The sequence below is a fragment of the Microcebus murinus genome, chromosome 17 (genome assembly GCF_040939455.1).
Source record: "Microcebus murinus isolate Inina chromosome 17, M.murinus_Inina_mat1.0, whole genome shotgun sequence".
Taxonomy (NCBI): domain Eukaryota; kingdom Metazoa; phylum Chordata; class Mammalia; order Primates; family Cheirogaleidae; genus Microcebus; species Microcebus murinus.
In genome coordinates this window covers 48,959,970-48,981,495 of record NC_134120.1, presented here as the reverse complement: position 1 = coordinate 48,981,495, position 21,526 = coordinate 48,959,970, and the positions used below count along the sequence as shown (strand labels likewise).

Below are 21,526 nucleotides of genomic sequence, written 5' to 3'. Positions count from 1 at the left end.
AGATCTTTGTCTCTTTTGTTATATGTCATTTGAGTACACAACAGCTACATTGGACTGGTACCTCTTTGGATAGTGTAGACAGAACATTTCTGTTGAAGAAAGTTCTATTGGATGTCAGAAGTCAAGATTCTTCAGTACATTGGTAACTATTAATCTTGTTATAGCTATTAGTTATCCCCCAGCCATGACCTTTGTTCATTCCACTCTGACTGTGCTCCCCCTCATAAAGCTTTGCTGTTAATTCCATTCCAAATTCTTTTTATTTTTTTTGAGACAGTTTCACTCTGCTGGCCGGACTAGAGTGCTGTGGCATCAGCCTAGCTCACAGCAACCTCGAACTTCCGGGCTCAAGTGATCTTCTTGCTTCAGCCTCCCAAGTAGCTGGGACTACAGGCATGTGCCACCATGCCCGGCTAATTTTTTCTGTATATTTTTAGTTGCCTAGCTAATTTCTGTCTATTTTTTTAGTAGAGACGGAGTCTTGCTCAGGCTGGTCTCAAACTCCTGAGCTCAAATGATCTGCCCGCCTTGGCCTCCCAGAGTGCTAGGATTATAGGAGTGAGCTACTGAGCACTCCACCCATTGAGCACTCCACTGAGCACTCGACCCATTCCAAATTCTTATAGCATACTGCTTACATTTCTTTTTATTATATGTTCATTCTGACTCACATTCGAGTTGGAATAAAGTTGAAAGACTAGAAAGCTAAACTTCACATTCTAACACAACATCCTCATCATTCTGGGTATTCATTTTTCATGGCTCCTGCAGCTATACTAAGCACTGTGCTTCAGCCCCAGTAAGTTCCAGTGTGGCTTCTGCACTACTAAGAGGTGTGACCTGAGGTAAGTCAGAACTTCTGTAGGAATCAATTCTCATCTCTAAAATGATAGGACTGAACTATTTTATTATTTCCTCTGTTTCTCACATTCCATATGCTTCTGCTTCAGAGTAAAGATGGCATGGAGCCAGAAAGAACTTTAACCTCTTGGAAAACCATATGGCTCTGGATCAGGAGTGGTTGGACGTATGTCCAGAGTCATTAAAAAGTTTTAGTTAGGGCCGGGCGTGGTGGCTCACGCCTGTAATCCTAGCTCTCTGGGAGGCCGAGGGGTGGATTGCTCGAGGTCAGGAGTTCGAAACCAGCCTGAGCAAGAGCGAGACCCCACCTCTACTATAAATATAAAGAAACTAATTGGTCAACTAATATATATATAGAAAAAAAAAAATAGCCGGGCATGGTGGCTCATGCCTGTAGTCCCAGCTACTTGGGAGGCTGAGACAGAAGGACCGCTTGAGCCCAGGAGATTAAGGTTGCTGTGAGCTAGGCTGACGCCACGGCACTCACTCTAGCCCAGGCAACAAAGCAAGACTCTGTCTCAAAAAAAAAAAAAAAAAAAAAAAAAAGTTTTAGTTAGTACCAACATTGTATAATTTATACAAGAGGGATCACCAAACTTTTCTGTAAAGGGCTAGATAGTAAATATTTTTGGCTTTTCGGGCCATATAGTCTCTGTTGCCTACACTCAACTCTGCCATTGCAGTGTGAAAGCAGTCATAGATAATGTGTAAATGAGGGGGTGTGGCTGGATTTGGCCATGAGGAAAATTCCACACTTGACCTTGTAATGAGTTGTAGTTAAAAACTTTATTCTGAAAACAAAACAAAACAACAATAAAAAATCCAAAACATTTCTGGTCCCAAGTTACTTAACCTGTAGCTGCTAACTTCTGGTTTAGTTTGTACCACCTATCTTCTCAGCATGTGAAGTTAGTAAGAAATGAGGAAAAAGAAACACTTTACTGATTCAATTTTATTAACTATGATACAAAGATAATCAACATTTTATCTTCATTCATCAGAAGCCTTAAGTAGAGCAGCTTTCTTCTTATACTTATCTGCAATCTCTCTAATATTTTCCAAGAGATCTTCTGACTTACATTCTTCATACTCTCTGTCAACTTTAGCCTCCTGCTCCTCAAGATGTTTCTAGTGACAACAATTAGCAATTGTTAATGTAAAAACATTAATTTCTTTTAAAGTGCTTAATTGTGAAATTTACAAACAAAAGTGTAACATTTGTAAGAAAGGGAATATTCAATGGTCATAAAAAATAATAGGAATAAAAAGAATATTCTTGTATCACCATGTAGGCCCTTTCTTTTTTTTTGAGACAGAGTCTCACTTTGTTGCCCAGGCTAGAGTGAGTGCCATGGCCTTAGCCTAGCTCACAGCAACCTCAAACTCCTGGGCTCAAGCAATCCTGCTACCTCCGCCTCCCAGTCCCAGCTTGTAGCTGGGACTACAAGCATGCACCACCATGCCTGGCTAATTTTTTCTATATATATATTAGTTGGCCAATTAATTTCTTTCTATTTATAGTAGAGACAGGGTCTCGCTCTTGCTCAGGCTGGTTTCGAACTCCTGACCTCGAGCAATCTGCCTGCCTCGGCCTCCCAGAGAGCTAGGATTACAGGCAAAAAGTACCTAGTTTTAATCTTCATATTTACTGAATGATATTAAATGTAATGTTATGACTTTTTATCCAGTATTTTAAGATTTATTCATATTAATACATATAGCTACAGTTTACTCATGTACTGTTGTATAGTATTCCAGGATGAATATATCAATATTTACTTATTTTACTCGTAATGAATTTTGGACAGCTTCCCCAAAGATATCTGTGACCTAATACCAGAAAGGACCCTGTGACTATGTTATGTTACAGGGAAAAAGAAACTCTACATATATTATTAAGTTAAGGAAAACTTTGAGAAAAGGAGATTATCCTACACTACCCCCGGTGGGCCCAATGTAATCACAGGGGTCCTTATGATGGAGAGTCAGCAACGTCGCAGGGTCAGAGTTAGAGCATGTGCAAGCAGAAGCAGAGGGTGGAAAGGAGAGGAGATCTTATGCTTCTGGCTTTGAAGATGGCGGAAGGCGCTAAAAGTCATGGACCGTAGGTGGCCCCTAGAAGCCAAAAAAGGCAAGGAAATGGATTCTACCCTAGAGCCTCCAGAAGGACTGCAGTTCTGTGGACTCATTTTAGACTGAATACAATAAGATAATACATTTGTGTCGCTTTAAGCCATTAAGTTGGTGGAAATTTGTTACAGTAGCAATAGGAAACTAATATACCATGTTATTTGTTTTTTTGCTATTTCAAATATTGATACCATAATAAATTCTCACAAACTAGGTAGCTTAAAACAACAGAAATTTATTCTCTTATAGTTCTGGAGGCCATAAATCCAAAATCAAGATGTGAGCTGGGCCAGGCTCCCTGTGAAGGACCTAGGGAAGAATCCTTCCTTGCCTCTTCCCGGCAATCCTTGGTGCTCCTTAGCATGTAGCTGCTTCACTCCACTCTCTGCCTGTCTTTACATGGTCTTCTTATAAGGATACTAGTCACTGGATTTAGGGCCTACCCTAATCTACGTGACATCATTTCACCAATTACATTTGCAAAGGCCCTACTTCCAAAGAAGGTCATGTTCTGTGACTCTAGATAGAGAAGAATTTTGGGGGAGTGGGGGAGACACTATTTAACCCAACAAACACCTAGAGTGGAACTGCATAGATATGTGCACCGTCAGTTTTATTAGGGATTGCCAAATTATTTTCTAACATTGTTACATCAATTTGATAACCACCAGCAGTAGATGAGAACTCCCATTTTTCCATATCCTTGCTGGCATTTGGTACTATCAAACTAATTTTTGCCAATTTCTTAAGTGTGGAATATAGTATAAATTTTCATGTTTATTAGCCACCTTTGTTCTTTTGCGAAATTCTCTTTCAAGTATTTTTTAAAAATTACTTGTATGCTATATATTGGATATATGTATTTTTGGGGGCCCATTCAAGTCTTCTGTCCTCTTTTCTTATTTATTTAGTATCTAACTTAAGAACTCCTTTACAACCCCTGAGGTGTAAAGATAGTCTCTTATAATTCTCTTAAAGTTAAAAAGTTATCCTTATAGTAATTTCCTAATCCACCTGGGACTGATTTGTGTAGAGCTTAAGGTAGGGATACAATTTCATTAATTGAACAATTCATTTTACCTCACTATTCTGAAAAATTGCCCCCTCACATATCAGTTTCATGGCTGTGCTCATGCATCTATTTCTGCATTCTTTGAAACAAAGAGACTGGTCTTTCTGCATCAATACTACAATGTGCTAGTTATTATAGCTTTATAATAATTTTTGGCATGCCTAAATAGACAAAAAAAAAAAAAAAAAAAAAGTCATTTTGTGTCCCTCAGGGAAGTAGGAGTCCAGAACAGGAGTTAGCAAACTTTTTCTGTAAAGGACCAAATAGTATAGTAACTATTTTAGTCTTGGTAGTCCAGATGGTTTTCTTTACAACTGCTCAAGCTTGACACTATGGTATGAAAACAGCCATAGATAGTACTGAAATAAGTGAGTTGGCTGTGTTTCAGTAAAACTTTATTTACAAAAGCAGCCTGTGGACCCAATTTGGTCCACAGGCTGTAGTTTACTGGTCCTTGGTCTAGAACATCAAGCCACATAAGATCTGTATGGTACTTTAACTGGGAATTGCTCAAATAAGCATTTTGTCCCATAAGGAAAATATACCATCTAAAGATACCATTAGATCTAAACTCTTGTTTTCTTTAGTCCAACTTCATTACTTATAAAATTTCTTTTTTTTTTTTCTTTTTTTTTTCCCTAAATGTAAGAACATGTTCTGTAATATAAAATTTCTTTGTATGTATTAGGTTTGACTTTCTGTGTTTCTTCTCCACTTTATTAGTTAAGCTATTAAACTTTTTTTTACTGACTAATCATCAATTTTGTATAGTACAAAGTGATCAGTAAACATTTGTTAAATTTGGTCTGATCTTCTCAAACACTGAACTGTACAGAAATTAACTAAAAAATAATAGTAATCTACCATTATATTTTCAAATCTAACTTTAAGTGACTAAAACTGAGGACAGACTAATAGCTACAGATAATAGAATGATAGAAGTACACAGGACGTTGACAGTTGTTTAGCATGACCCTTTCATTTAACAGACAAAGAAACTGAAGACCAAAAGATATAAAATGATATATACAAGCAGACTTTCTCACTCTAAGCCATCAATTGTATACTATCAATGAACTTTTTTTTTATGCATCTATGCACTATTGTACATCATTCTTGGGAAAATGAGAAAATATTCACTCAGACCATTTTCTGGCCTATGGTTCAGATAAACAATGCTGGTTGAAAAGGATCAGGCAAAGTTACAGAGCCACTAAATGGTTGAATTAGAAAGTGAGTAGAACCTAGATTTTCTGATGTAGTAGCCAGATGCCTCTCTTAGTTTCTACCACTAAGCAGTAAAGAGCACTGGCAAGCCAAAAAGTAGCAGTTTAATATCTTTCAGGAGAGACGATGGGAAGCAGGATATCACATGCCCATGTTTTCAATAAACGGAAGCCGGTTCATGTGAGATAATGAATTTTTTTTTCTTAAACCATTCTCAACTGGAAATACATTATCACCTAATAAATTAACCAGTAATTTTATAGTTTGTAAATTTATCTTAGCTTTTAAGGGCTCTGTAAAGCAGGTTAGAAGAAGTTTTACTGCTGAATTTTTAAGCTAAGCGAAGAGTGAAGATAAGGTAAATAAGCTTCATGCTTCAGAAATACTTTACTCTTTCTTTACATGAAATTACAGAAAGGAAAAACAGTTGTCATAAGATATACTCTTTCATCTTAACCTTAATCAAATCCTAAATGTACTGCTGTGTCTTGTGTGTGTAGAATATGGCTGGCACAACATCATTAAACATTGTTGATGTATTATCACTGCATGTTGCTTATACAAACAAAGCGGATTACTTTATAAAATTTACAAGTGTTCCCCTGCATCCCCTCACCACAACATTAGACAGGATTCTTCTGATAAATTTTTAATAGATCATGTTTTCAATAGAAAGAAAATTCATGATTTATTTTCTATAGAAGAAAAAAAATATATCATAGTTTTAAAACCTTTCTTAGAATTCAGGAAAGACCATAATACACTTACCTCTACAGACACTACATGTGTAGCAGCCATCTCTACAAGATGCTGCAAGTTATTTCCCACTTTCCGTCTTTCTTCAGTTGTGGTCTGGACAACTAGTTGGTATCTGCAGAAAAAAAACTCCTGTTTAAGTTGTCCAGAAAAAAAACTAATGTATCAGTTCTAGTTAGTTCACTTCCCATTTCCATATTCAATAAAACAAAGCTGTGATATATAAGTCTATGTGCTGCTTGCTATATGTATAATTCATAGAGGTCCATCTCTCAATCATTAAAACAGAATTAAAAACATTTTCAAAGATCCTTTGCAAGCAACAAGACAAAACAGCACCAAAACCTCATTCTTTAACATATGAAGCTTTAGAAAAAATGAGTCTCCAAAGGGACTTAACTGAGTCTCCAAAGGGACCATACATTCAAATGCTTTCAGGACAAGGCAGAAAATTTGCAAATGGGGGAGAAGTCTTATCTTTAGGCATTCAAATTCAAATTAAAAACAAATAAAACTACAGGCCAAATAAACTTCAACTGAGTTTTCTGTCCCTAGACTACTAATAAATAAGTTAAGAGGTATGACTTTCTCAAGGCCTGTCCTTATAGTGTCAAAGTAAGAATTTTTCAGTTATTTGAGGGTGACTTAAGACTTAAAAAAAAATGTGTATTTTATATAAATGTACATAGAGCCTATGGATTAACTATTCAGTAAATTGATTTTATATAGGTTACACAAGAGAATTATATATACAAAGGCAGAATATTTAAAGAAAGGATGCCACTATTTGTAGTTACAGTTATTACATAGTGTGGCTAAAATTATACCTAGGTAAGTTTTAAAAATTATAAGGGAAACTGAGAAGGAAAACCTGACAATGTATAATTTGATTATAAAAGACTTCTGAGAAATATAATAGACTATACAGGCAGTTCTGTTATGTTTGTGTGGAATGTGTATTTGGTCCAATTGGATTAATTTATCAGGTGGAATCTGAGCATAGTGCAATGTTCATGTTTGTTATGCCAACTTCCTCCTTGAGAAATACTTGGTCAATGCAGAAAACTGCACCCAGCTGGATCCAGATGCAAAAGAATACACAAAACACACATAAGCACACACCTCAAACATCCACCAGCTACTCAGTTCACTGCATATGTGATGAGCCACATGCATCTACTACTGAGGTTCCAATTTTCCATCCCATTTCAGATAACTCCCTTTCCACTCTTCACAGTAACTCACACAAGCTGCAACCTTCTGAATGCCCATTTCCCAAAGCAAACTAGAGGTCTTTTTAAGGTTAAGGGTCTAATATTCATTGTAGCATTTAAATATTTCTTAACTATTAAACGTGTATCATTGTGCTAACATTTTTATTAGGTTCCCATCTTTTATTTATATGTGTCACTGATGAAGCATTATTTTATTTGTTTAGCGATGAGGTCTCACTAGGTTGCCCAGGCTGGCCTTGAACACTGGGATTCAAGTGATCCTACAGTCTCAGCCTCCCAAGTAGCTGAGTTACAGGCATATGCCACCAAGCCTGGCTATTAATGGAGTGTTTGAGTATTATGTCCCAGTATCAATTTTTCCATAGGCTCTGTAATTTTTATTGCATGATTTTACAATAAAATTATTAGGAAAGAGTATGTTGTGTTATAGTAGGCTGATCATAATTTTTAGTATAATTACATTTTACCATATAACATACATAATTTCTAGGACATATAACTTAAAAATACAAGAGCTTAGTGGAGTTTATTAAAGCTTAGAAGAATTTTATCAAAATTCACTAAGAAACAGCTAAAGTTATTTGAATTGATTTAAATGTTTATGTTGTTTTCAGGGATTAGAATCCATTTATTAATTAGATCTAAAAATGAATGATTTCATGGTGGGCAATAATATAATAGTAGCAGAATGTATCTGTTGATAGGGAAAGTATTTCATGTTATAAGCAGTTGTAGTTAAGTTCTATTTACCACTCCCTCCACCCCAAATAGCTCTATGAAATAAATTAAAGCAAATACAAATAGATCTAGTTTTACAGAAATGTTAAATAAGTAATCTGAAAATACATAAATATTGGCGAGATGAACTTACTCCCGCTGAACAGCATCTAATTCATTCATAGCTTCACTGAGACCCTCGTTCACAGTACTCTGCAGCAGGTGCTTGTGCTTCTCCAAGGACTCAAGCTCATTAGCACCTTTTTCATCCTCTTCTTCGGCTTCCTATCAGGGTAAAGTCATGGTTATGGCCTTTTGATATTCGCATTCTGTATACTCTAGGTGGATTTTAAAAATTTATGGAAAGCATTTTAATAAAATCAGGTTGCATCATCTGTATTCTCAGGATGCTTACTGCTTTACATGTAAGAGACTTTAAAATGCTCCTTTGGGAATTCTATACTATCAACACAAATGTGACCTTTTTTTAAAATTTGAAAGAATTTTTAACATCTAAAATATATACAACCTTTAATTCAATGGTTCTGTTTCAGAAATTTATCAAAGAGAAAGAATGGAAAAATGCATAAAAATATACACATAAGGATATTTATAGCAACATTGTCAGTTGAAAATTTAGGGAAAAAGTTACTAAGAGGTTGGCTAAATTATATATATATATATAATATATATATATAAAATAGAAACACAATTGAAGGATGGCTTTCTATATATTTGCATGGAAAGATATAGGAATTGTTGAGGAAGGCAGATTATGAAAACTATGTATAATTTGGTACCATTAAAAAATGTTTGTCTATCTGGAAGATACATTTTAAACTTTAACCATTGTTTCTAGTGAAGGGATTATGGTAGATTATGAGACACTTTTCATTTTCCATTTTATATATTTCTCTTTTGATTCTCTATTGTTTGTAATGAGCATTTATTAAGTCTGCAAAAAAAAAAGTAAATATTTATTTCCTTAAAAACATTAAAAAGTCATTTTATTCTTAAAGATCCAAAAACTAAATATAATTGTCTGGTTCAGCTTTCAGGATGCCAAGGTCAACTGGTTAGAGTCTAGAAAGTGAGGTTCTTTAGCTTTTTGGTAAGTTTGAAGTATTCACCAATGTGACTTTTTCAAGAGGCCTGTATAGGATTCATTCAGTAGTATTTTCAAGTCTGAACTACAGGAAATTTTATGATAGTTTGATTAAAAATTTTTCTATGAGCACCAGGGAGGCCTTATGTAGCTCATTATTTCACAGATGTATTAACTATGCACAGGCAAAGTAGCTGTAGTTCAAATTTTTAGGTTTGTGAAAATGAACTATCATAAAGTCTTTCATGTAAGTGCTTCAGAGAATAAACTCAAGTATTATCATGGAGGACACATGAAAAAATAAAAATGATTACCAAATATCTCACATTTCACATGCAGATCATATTATGTGGTATATTTTCTAAAAATTTCATACCCACTTAAAAAAATGTGCAGATCCTAACTATAATATAGGCCAGGAGGAAAAGTTTTCAATTCCCAGTACCTTGTTGAAAGTAAGAAATAATGGTATAGATGAAATATTCACATAAATTACATAAGTGGCAATGAATAGAATCATCTGAATACTTCTCAAATAAAATGCTGGTCAAGCAGTAGAATGCAGAATCAATCTTTTTTTTTTTTTTTTTTTGAGACAGAGTCTCACTTTGTTGCCCGAGCTAGAGTGAGTGCCGTGGCGTCAGCCTAGCTCACAGCAACCTCAAACTCCTGGGCTCGAGTGATCCTTCTGCCTCAGCCTCCCGGGTAGCTGGGACTACAGGCATGCGCCACCATGCCCGGCTAATTTTTTATATATATATATCAGTTGGCCAATTAATTTCTTTCTATTTATAGTAGAGACGGGGTCTCGCTCAGGCTGGTTTTGAACTCCTGACCTTGAGCAATCCGCCCGCCTCGGCCTCCCAAGAGCTAGGATTACAGGCGTGAGCCACAGCGCCCGGCCCAGAATCAATCTTATTATTTTACCCACCTTCTAGATTTCATATAAATGATCTTTGGAATTTGGCCAGGATTGTCAGTTTGCAGTGATTCTTCATGAGCAATTATATATACAAAAGACTTTACTGGGGTTCCAGCTTTAGGAGTACATAATACTAAATCTCTCTGAAAAGGCAGGAGAGATTTCTGTTTTGGTGTTGCTATGGCACTAAATCACATATGCAAGTATAAAATATCAGATAATGGAACAGTAAGTGTTCTTTGGTGAAGTAGCCCTAATGTAAAAAATGTCCTTTAAAGAACAAAATAAAATAACTCTTTACAACAAACTTTGGAACAGGAACTAAACACAGTTATAAGATACAGATAGCTTACAGATTCCAATTTCAGTGTCAGAATATGTGCCTAGTCAATTGATCATGACATAGCTTTGGCTAACCTATACAAACCATGGCAAAGTTCTTACCTTAACTTTTTGTTGGTAAAGATCATCCAGCTTTTGAACTTCTTCTTTCAGAGTTTTCACGCTTCTCTTGCTTTCTGTTATCATTGCATTCAACTTGGGGAATAAAATTTTGGTTAAGAAATCATAACTGTATGTCAAAGACATTTTAAACAACTTATAGTGTTTTTACATTAACAATCAGCCAACTAAACAATGTCATTTCTTCTAGTCCTTTTGGATGCTCACAGATCATTTGTCCAAAAATTTTATTATTTCCAAAAGAGAGGGCCAGGTGCGGTAGCTCACGCCTGTAATCTTAGCATTCTGAGAGGCTGAGGCAGGCGGATCGCTCAAGATCAGGACTTCGAAACCAGCCTGAGCAAGAGAGAGACCCCGTCTCTACTAAAAATAGAAAGAAATTAATTGGTCAACTAAAAATATATAGAAAAAATTAGCCAGGCATGGTGGCACATGCTTGTAGTCCCAGCTACCACGGAGGCTGAGGCAGAAGGATTGCTTGAGCCCAGGAGTTTGAGGTTGCTGTGAGCTAGGTTGACACCACAGCACTCTAGCCTGGGCAACAGAGACTCTGTCTCAAAAAACAAACAAACAAACAAACAAAAAAAGAGAAATTAATTTCACAGAAAGATGTTAATATCTGTTTTTCTACCAGTAGCTGTGGGAGTGCTTCATAAGCTCTCATATATGTTATATAAACATTACATATATTAATATTACTATATTAATTTATTCATAAATATAAATGGTTTTTACTGTACAGTTTTGAAGTATAGCTTAATTTAGACCACATAAACTGTAGCTACTTATTTAATTTTTCATTTGTGTGTTCACTTTCTGGAATGTTAGATAATTGTTTATATTAATTTCATTGGATAATGTTTGGTGTTTAGTTACAGTCATGCATTCTTCCAAGTTATAATACAATAACCACATTTAATCTTATTAAGGCTTGAGCTTTAAGATCAGTTGAAACCAAAACTGAAGAAAAAAATTTATTTCTAAAGCTCATTTCCTGTTGGCAAGTTGGGGATTCTAGTTCATACCAGCAATTAATACAGAATGTTCTTTAGCTAGACCAAAAGGAAACCGTTTCCTGCAGGAAACAGAAAATAGTAAAAAGTACAAATAGCTAACATCTTTCTTTAAAAGGATGATTCTGCACAGATAAGAAGAAACCAGGAGACCCTTGGGAGGTCCGTCTTAATCTTCCTTGTAGGTTTCTTTCTCTGCTTATACTTTGAAAGTGTATGTTCTCCCAGGATTCTGATCTTGGTGGTATTCTCACTTGCTCACTTGGGAAGGTGCTCTCTCACTTTCCCTTCTGGGAGTTCTGGCTTTAACTACCTGCATGCTAAGAAATATGTATATCTGTGTATTTCCAGACTCCAACTGCCTGCTAGACATTCTTTGCTTTTTTTTTTTTTTTTTTTTTTGACAGAGTCTCACTTTGTTGCCCAGGCTAGAGTGAGTGCTGTGGCATCAGCCTAGCTCATAGTAACCTCAAGCTCCTAGGCTCAAGCGATCCTACTGCCTCAGCCTCCCGAGTAGCTGGGACTACAGGCATGCGCCACCATGCCCAGCTAATTTGGTCAATTAATTTCTTTCTATTTTTAGTAGAGACAGGGTCTCGCTCAGGCTGGTTTCGAACTCCTGACCTCGAGCAATCTGCCCGCCTCGGCCTCCCAGAGTGCTAGACATTCTTTACTTTGATGCCCTAGAAACCTGAAACTCACTATATTCTCTCCTCTGTACCCCTCTGTTGTACTCTTTATCAAAGTAAAGAACATAACCACATAGCCATCTGCCAAAGACAAGACACTTGGACATTCCTGATTTCTTTCTTAACTTTCTCATCCAAATGGATAACTAAATTGTTGTTTCCATCTTTAAATCTCTTTTCTCCAACTCTACTGCAATAGCCTTGGTTTGGGTCCTACCATTTGCTTACTGTACAGGATACTGTTAGGTCTCTTGTGTGTCTCTAGTCTCATGTATCTCTATTCTTCAAAAGCCAACGTGACTTTACTAAAACACATACGTGATTATTGTTATTCCCTTATTTGAAAATCTTCAATGGTCCTAACTGCCTAAAGAATAAAAATTCAACCAGTAAATATCCCTTAATAATTAGGTTCTTGTTTCTTCTGGCTTTTCCCTTATCCCATACTTTCAGTAATTCATTAACATGTTGTGCTCTTTGGACTCTGGGCCTTAAGGGTAGGGTGTGTGTGTGTGTGTATGTGTGTGTGTGTGTGTGATGCATGCGTGCCCGTGAGCATTCTTCTATGTAGCCACTGGCCAACTCCTACTTGTTATTCACAACTCAGCTCAGCTACTGCTTCGCCCAGAAAAGATCCTGTACTTAGTTAGGTTTATCATGAGACTTCACAGAATGCTGTATTCACACTACAAAAGTGTTATGATAGAAGAAATAGCTTTCATGCTTGTCTTCTCATTCAAAATGGAGCTCACAAAGGCAGATGCTGCCTATTAGAGTAGTAGGCACACAAGCACTCAAAAAACATTTGCGGAATAAATTTCAGTTACAAATTTTTAGCTTTACATTTATATTCTTGTGACTGATTTATTCTTTTGTGATGTCTTTGTCATGCTGTGGTATGAGGATTCCACTAGCCTTAAAAAGAAATTAGGTCTGTTTACACTCTATGACAATTTACATGTCATGGAAATCATCTGACATTTAATATCTGAAAACAACCTGTGAAATCATTTATTATTAGAGTCTTTTTGGAGAGTAATTTCTTTTTTTTTTTTTTTTTTTTTTGAGACAGAGTCTCGCTTGTTGCCCAGGCTAGAGTGAGTGCCGTAGCGTCAGCCTAGCTCACAGCAACCTCAAACTCCTGGGCTCAAGCAATCCTCTGCCTCAGCCTCCCAAATAGCTGGGACTACAGGCATGCGCCACCATGCCCGGCTAATTTTATATATATATATTAGTTGGCCAATTAATTTCTTTCTATTTATAGTAGAGACGGGGTCTTGCTCTTGCTCAGGCTGGTTTCGAACTCCTGACCTCGAGCAATCCGCCCGCCTCAGCCTCCCAGAGTGCTAGGATTACAGGCGTAAGCCACCGCGCCCGGCTGTAATTTCTTTATTTACTTGTTTCTGGTTACTTATTTTGACTTTTTGAGTCAATTTTGGGATTTGTATTGTTCAGATTCTGATCTAGTTCATTAATTTTTTACAAGATTGAATTTTGTTTACATCGTATTACTTCATAATTCAAACAAATTCCCATCATATAGAGTATCTATTTTTCATTTCATATTTTCCTGCCTTTATTTTTTTTTTTTTGAGACAGTCTCACTTTGTTGCCCAGGCTAGAGTGAGTGCCATGGCGTCAGCCTAGCTCACAGCAACCTCAAACTCCTGGGCTCAAGCGATCCTCCTGCCTCAGCCTCCCGAGTAGCTGGGACTACAGGCATGCGCCACCATGCCCGGCTAACTTTTTCTATATATGTTAGTTGGCCAATTAATTTCTTTCTATTTATAGTAGAGACGAGGTCTCACTCTTGCTCAGGCTGGTTTTGAACTCCTGACCTCGAGCAATCCCGCCCGCCTCGGCCGCCCAGAGAGCTAGGATTACAGGCGTGAGCCACCGCGCCCGGCCTTTTCCTGCTTTTTCTTCAATGGTTTTAGCAATTATTTTTAATACGTTTCAGATTTGGTTTTGTTACTCTAAATTTATTAATTTTGGTATAACCTTTATTATTTCCAATTGCTATTTTATCTTGTGCCACCTTAACTTGGTTAAACTTGTTGTTAAATAGAAAAAAATAGATTTAGTCTTTAGTCTCTGTAACATCTGACATTACTGATCATTCTCTTCTTGAAAAGTCTTTCTTACTCTGGCTTCTATATATAGCATAACCACCATAACAACTTCTGATTGTTCTCCACTATTTTGTCCATTTTTTCTAAGTATTTTCCCCAGAATCCCCTTCCATTGTCAATCCTTAGTGTTATTTCTTAGGATTCAATCACCTACCAATTTCCTCTCCATATTCTCCCTATAAGAAATATCATCCATATCCAAGGATTAAACTATCACATATGTGCGAAAGACTCTTAAATCTGTATTTTCTGTCCTTATCTTGTTTCTACACTGATTCTATAGCTTCAACTTCCTCTTGGATGTCCCACAGACAGCAAATTCAACATCTCCAGTGCTGTCTTGGTCACTTCCTGCTCTCATTTTTTCTTCTCTAGGGTTAACTGCACTCAGTTGTCCACACCAGAAATCTGGAAGTCACTGTTGATACTTCTTTCTCTCCAAATTTGTACATTGAGCCATATAATCTTTGGTTTCTACCTTCTCAACAGTTCCTAAACCTGTTCCCTTCCTTCTAACTATAAGTTAATTTAATTTCCTAACATTTTCAGTTGTATTCCTTCTAAGCCATGTTTTCCTATAGCCCAAGGGGTTTTGTAAAAATGAAAATCTGATTAGCACAACTGCATATATGTTAGCCTTTTTCTCTAAATAGGAGTCCCTGTGGGATGTATTTATCTTTAGAATGCTAACATGGGGCCTAGTCTATAGTAGGTATTTACTAATTTTTCCCCACGTTTTCCTGCTAATAGCCTTTAAAAAGTTGAAGTCAGCCTGAAAGATGTTTCAGTCATGAGGTCCCTATTGTTTGGAATTCACACCTTTTTGAGAGTCTCCAGGTTTAGTGCCCATTCCAAGAAAAAAAAAGAAATCAAACTGAAGCAGGCTAAAGGAAGACTTCACCTTAAAAAATTGTTTATCCAGGAAGCTGTCCTAGTTCCTTATCTTCTTTCCTAGATATTTCAGAAGCCCCAAATTACGGTAACAGCAGTATGATGAAACTCCTTACTTATCTAATGTTACGAATTTTTCTATTTTTCTGAGGAATGGAAAAATTCTTTCTAATATAAAGTAAGTGTTGATAGATAATGAAAGACATTAAAAAAATGTCTTTCTGTGGGTTACTAGTAAAAGGATATAGGTTTTGTTTCCAGATGAGAAAAAACAAATTAGCTTTTATTTTGAGAAAAGATAGGATTTCATTTTATATCTTGAAATCTGTTAGCCAGATCAACTAGTTCTAAAAGAGTTGAATTAACAAGAGGTTTCTTTTAATTGTTTGGTGTCCTATAAACAATATCCTTTATGTGTGCATTTGAGAAGTAGCTTAACTTTTTTAAATCAACTAACAATGTTTACTTTAAAGGTTACTGAATATGATATAGGTGCTATTATGTTTTAAGGATCTTAGAAATAGGAACTATATGAAATTTATTTTTAGAAATAAGACTTCTATAGGCATTTAAGTTTGAGTTCTCCTTAAATTCCATGAGCGAGAATGAAAAGCTTGGTAAACAGAAACCTCTTAATCTATCACAGCTAGTTAGCCATTAACCCCAAATAATACATGCCTACCTATAAGGCAGCCACCCCAAATCTTTTAGTATAAAAAGGGATATATTATCTCAAGTTAGAGAGGCAATTGTCTATTGAAAAAAAAAGGGAAATTGACTTAGTTTCATATCACTTCATCATAAGTGATATATAAAACCTAGGATGTTATATTACTTAACAAGTTACTTCAAATATTTCTGGCAAGGATATACCCAACTTTCATTTTCCCATAATTTTATTAAAAAATTCCTTAGCAATCAGCAACCACAAATCACATTCAATATTAGGTTTTAAAAATCTTATTTTTGCTTTTAATGACTGATGTTTCATTACTTACTTGTTCTAAAGTATCCTCCAAACCCATTTTTTTGTTTAGAGCTTTGTTAATTTCTTCTTCAGTTTCGTTCAGCAGTTCCTTTAGAGGTACCTATAAAATACATAGGAATGTGGGTGATATATGTTATGTAATTACAAAATATCTCCTGTGATGTGTCTACATACTGTAATAGGAGCCACATTTGGAGAAAAAAGTGAAGCTAGGACATTTTAAATCTAATATAGTATCAAGAAAACAAAACTAATTTTTAATCAAATTTTTAATCAAATTTTATAACCTGTTTTTGGTTTGAAATATTTGCAAAAACTAAGATTAGCATGCTCATCTATTCTGGAAATTCACCAATATTATTTACATAATTTTACAAGTACCCTTAGTTTACTGTAGTACTTTTTTGAGAACAATTTCTATGTACGTTGTATTTTTAAGCTATGTTCTCCATCAATTTCTTTTTAAATTTTTTTCATTTTTCTTAGAAAAGCGCACCTATGCTTGGAATTTTCTCTTAATTCTTTTCAACTGTTTAGTCTTAAAATTCTCTGCTTGTATTTATGTTTATCTTCTGTTCTGCTGATTTTATTTTAACGTAGTGCTTCATTGATTGTAATTTTTTTAATGGAGAGAAAATTCACACTTTAAAATTGTTAAAAAGAAATAGGTTAAAATTAATTTATCATACAATTAAACATATAATTTAACATAAAACTAAACCGTGTAATTTAGTGGCATTTAGTACATTCACAATGTTGTGTGGTTAACCATCACCCCTAGTTCCAAAATATTTCATCATTCCAAAAGAAAATCTCAGTTGCCATTATGTTTTAAGTAGGTCGTTTGACCTACTTCTATTGCTGAGTTTTAATTTCGGTTCGCTCCTTTTTGAAAGATGCAATGGCCCCTTCAGTCTCTTTAAGAACTTTTCACCAAATGCTACTTATAACACTTGGCTTTCCACCTTATTGATCTATTTCCATTTGATTGTTCTATTATTATTTAAAACCATTTCCAGAGATCAAAGTAAAATTTCTGCTCCTTTGAGTAGATGGGTTCTTTGTGCATCTTTGAGTAATACTTTCTACAGCAATTTGATTCATATAACTATTTTCTCGTACCAGCCATGTCAAACTATTCAACACAGTGGTTGAGTAAGCTCGCTCCGTCTGCCTGCCTATCTATAATCTATTGATAGATCAATCAATCAATTTATCTAGCCAGCTATTGGCTTGAGAAATAAATCAAGTGACTAAATGCTTACTGAATGTGTTTTCTTCCTAATGAAAATAAGTCTAGCTTGATTTAATCAATGTCTGTCCATCAATAAACTATAATCTCTGGGAAAGTAGGGATGTATCTTTCTGGGTATTTTATCTCTAGTATCTATTTGTCTGGAACATAATATGCACCTAATAAGTATTTGTTGAATAACTATCAAGGGAAAAAATGTAGAGCTTTGACTTTAATCAACATTATTCTATTCAAAAACTAAGTATCTTGAAAACTGGCATTGTTGGGGGCAACTCAAATGGCCATCTGTGGCCTGTTGCAGGGTGGGAAGCCGATGGGAGATAGGTGGTGGGCTAGCAAGGCTTCATCTGTGTTTATAGCTGCTCCCAACCGCTTGCTGGCATCACCACATGGGCTCCACCTCCAGTGAGATCAGTGAGATCAGCAGGTGCATTTTATTCTCACAGGGGCCTAACCCTACTGCAGACTGTGCATGCTTCAAGGGATACAGGTTGGGTGCTCCTTGTGAGAGATTGGTGCCTGATGATCTGAGGTGGAGCTGGGGTGGACGTACTGGTGCTGGGGAGCAGCTGCAAATGCAGATTGTTGTTGGCAGAGAGAGTTGACTGCACAATGAATGTGGTGTGCTTGGGTCATGCAGGGACCATCTGCTTCCCCAACCCCCTACTGTCCATGTAAGGATTATCTTCCATGAAGCTGGTCCCTGGTGTCAAAAAGGTTGGGGACCGCTGTTAGAAGATTTGTACTACCAAGAAGAAAGAAGAGAGAATTTCAGTGTTTTATATCTTTGTATAGTCTTAGGTTATGAACACGCTGAAGTTATGTATCAATCATATAATATAAAAACCTTCAAAGTAGTCATGATTACTTACATACACTTGAGCCCTGTATTTGACAAGACAGTTGGCACCAGCCTCAGGATTAAACTTAATTTCAAAGTCATAACCTTTGGAATTCTCAGCACCTTTAGGAATAAGTTTTAATTTTCTAGCCAATTTGTGATACTCTGCTAATTGTGTTTCGATCTGTAAGAAGAGAACACAAAAAGAAACGTTAAAGCAGCCCCATTCCATATGATTTTTAACTGGTATTTTTGTAATTTTATATAATATACATTTTATCTATTTTTAGTAGTTTAGTAATTCAGTACTTTTTTGTAGTAAGTAGCAGTTTTTTTTTTTTTTTTTTTTGAGATAGAGTCTTGCTCTGTTGCCTGGGCTAGAGAGCTGTGGCATTAGCCTAGCTCACAGTAACCTCAAACTCCTGGGCTCAAGCGATCCTTCTGTCTCAGCCTCCCAAGTAGCTGGGACTACAGGCATGTACCACCATGGCCGGCTAATTTTTTCTATATATTTTTAGTTGTCCAGACAATTTCTTTCTATTTTTAGTAGATATGGTGTCTCGCTCTTGCTTAGGCTGGTCTTGAACTCCTGAGCTCAGAAGATCCTCCTGCCTTGGCCTCCGAGAGTACTAGGATTACAGGCATGAGCCACCGTGCTCAGCCTGTAGCAGTTTTAACATATGCAAAGGGCTGGGTGCAGTGGCTCATGCCTATAATCCCAGCACTTTTGGAGGCCATGGTGGGAGGATTGCTTGAGGCCAAGAGTAAGAGACCAGCCTGGGCAACATAGTGAGATCTTGTATCCACAAAAAATAAAAAATTAGCTGGGCATGGTGGCATGTGCCTATAAGTCCTAACTTCTTGGGAGGCTGAGGTAAGAGGATTGTTTTTTTTTTGAGACAGAGTTTCACTTTGTTGCCCAGGCTAGAGTGAGTGCCGTGGCGTCAGCCTAGCTCACAGCAACCTCAACCTCCTGGGCTCAAGCAATCCTTCTGCCTCAGCCTCCCAAGTAGCTGGGACTACAGGAATGCGCCACCACGCCCGGCTAATTTTTTCTATATATATTGGTTGGTCAATTAATTTCTTTCTATTTATAGTAGAGACGGGGTCTTGCTCTTGCTCAGGCTGGTTTTGAACTCCTGACCTCGAGTGATCCGCCCGCCTCAGCCTCCCAGAGAGCTAGGATTACAGACAGGCGTGAGCCACCGTGCCCGGCCAAGAGGATTGTTTAAGCCAAGGAATTCAAGGCTGCAGTGAGCTGTGACTGTACCACTACACTGTAGCCTAGGTGACAGAGCAAGACCCTGTCTCAAAAATAAACAAAAAACTCCCCAAAACACAAAGAATGAAAGGTTTTAGTCACACTTAATTTATAGAATAATTAAGACTATAATTGACTGGTGAGTAATATACTACTGTTCTTCCACTTACTTGACAAGTAGTTTGGAATAAGAATCCATATTTAGGTATTAACTAAAATTTACTTTTTATTTTAAAAGTACTAGATAAAGAAATTATGAAAGAAAACATTCAATCTTAGCTTTGTTAATGTACAAATTAAAACATTTCATTTATCTAAAATAAGTGAAATGTAATCATTTAAGTCTGAAAATGTTATTTTAACTGTATCAATATAATATTTTAGTAACATATTTTTTTCCTTCTTTCATGGCTCTGTTCAAATTATGTCATCAGAAAGGCTTTCCCTCTAAGATAGCCCCTAATTTTTCAATGCTTACTTTGTTTTATTTTTCTTCAGAGCATTCATCACTACCTGACATATATTTGTTCACTTCCACTACTTGAATGTACGCTTCATCAAAGTAGCTGTACCCTCAGCACCTAGAACAGTGCTTGGCATATAGTAAACTTATTATAATATTTGACTGAATAAATTAATTTGCAGAGTCCAGGCAAGTTGCTTTTACCTTGCTTCTTCCACTTTACTATTAATACATACTTAGTTTCTCATTGTTATTACCCATCGATAAGTGGAAATAATTTGAGTGAAGATATGGAATGGTAAGAAAACACATAGGACCTTGTTTAAATAATTTGCAATATCCAAAAATGCATCAGATCTCAAAAGCGATTATATTAAATTAAAAATTCTTCTACTAATGAATCAGGATATCATTTCAATTACTATACTGTAATATAGCAACTTTCTAGAGACTACTAAGGTATGTAGGTCTGTTAGTCCTTATGTTAATACTAAATGGTTCTAGAAGTAGTTTCTTCTGTTTTTTACTATTTTTTTTTAATCTAATGAAAATGGCTTTCACAAGCCAATGTACTTTATTGTGCCTAACTGCTGGAGAGCAACTATGTGACACATATTTCTCTACTTTCTCCTCATGACCAATTCAGACAGAGAAAACTTACCACACCTTTCCTGATGAATCTAGATGCAGTCTCAATGTCTATCTCAACAAAGAGTTCCGGAAGGCTACTACCAGTCAGAGTTGGCATGTGGAATAAAAATTAGCCCAGAAAAAAGGGCAAAGGATGCAATGTTTATGTTGCTCTTTTGCATCCTGTCCCCATCCTTTAATATCCCTTGTACCTAACTCTCAGATACCCAGTACCCTGAAGCTTTCTTTGCACTGTCCACAACCCTACTCTGGCCCATCATCAGGTTTACCTACTTCCCAGATTTTTTTTTCTCTTTGGCCTGGTCCTCCAAATCAAAATTGTTATTTGTCTTAGTACAATTCATTTTAGTTAGTTAAGTGCAGAGTTCCCTAATCCAGAGATTCATAACTCTTTCTTTCCCACAGTTTGAGAGATAATGAGGAACATTCATTAACATCCATTGAACTCACTCATTTCAGATTCATTGATCTAACTTAATCACACTTCATTTTATAAATAGGTAAACTAAGGCTATGAAAAGCTTAATGACATGGTGAGGTCTCATAAGTGGGTAGTGGCAAATCCAGGACTAAAACCCAGGTTTACCAAATTCTATGCTCAAAGACTTTGGGCTCATCTCCACAGGCTATTTCTTATAAATGTATATTTTTCTCTTTGATACAGGAGGACAGAGATGACCTAGAAGGGTCAGCAGGATGAAGGAATATAGAAGGCTAAAGTATGTTTTTTGCATGGTGAAACAGACTCAAGAAAGGAGATACTGTTAACTGTTCATCCTAAACTGTCCATTCCATGTTAAGAATTATATAGGTAGGTATGTACGAGGGCTGTCTAGAAAATATCCAGCCATGTAA

At 36.2% G+C, this 21,526-nt stretch overlaps 1 protein-coding gene across 1 annotated transcript in view; it reads right to left on the bottom strand.

The window, feature by feature from the left end:
• Nucleotides 1-1,795: 1,795 nt before the first annotated feature.
• The window catches only part of NDC80 (NDC80 kinetochore complex component), a 40,569-nt gene continuing 20,838 nt past the window's right edge, over nucleotides 1,796-21,526 (bottom strand). The window contains exons 12-17 of the mRNA XM_012746258.2: nucleotides 18,328-18,480; nucleotides 16,211-16,300; nucleotides 10,470-10,562; nucleotides 8,153-8,283; nucleotides 6,059-6,161; nucleotides 1,796-1,989 (exon numbers count right to left, since the gene is read on the bottom strand). Of these exons, the coding sequence (XP_012601712.1) occupies nucleotides 1,852-1,989; nucleotides 6,059-6,161; nucleotides 8,153-8,283; nucleotides 10,470-10,562; nucleotides 16,211-16,300; nucleotides 18,328-18,480 (708 nt within the window). The 3' untranslated portion in view covers nucleotides 1,796-1,851. The remainder of the gene's footprint in view (nucleotides 1,990-6,058; nucleotides 6,162-8,152; nucleotides 8,284-10,469; nucleotides 10,563-16,210; nucleotides 16,301-18,327; nucleotides 18,481-21,526) is intronic.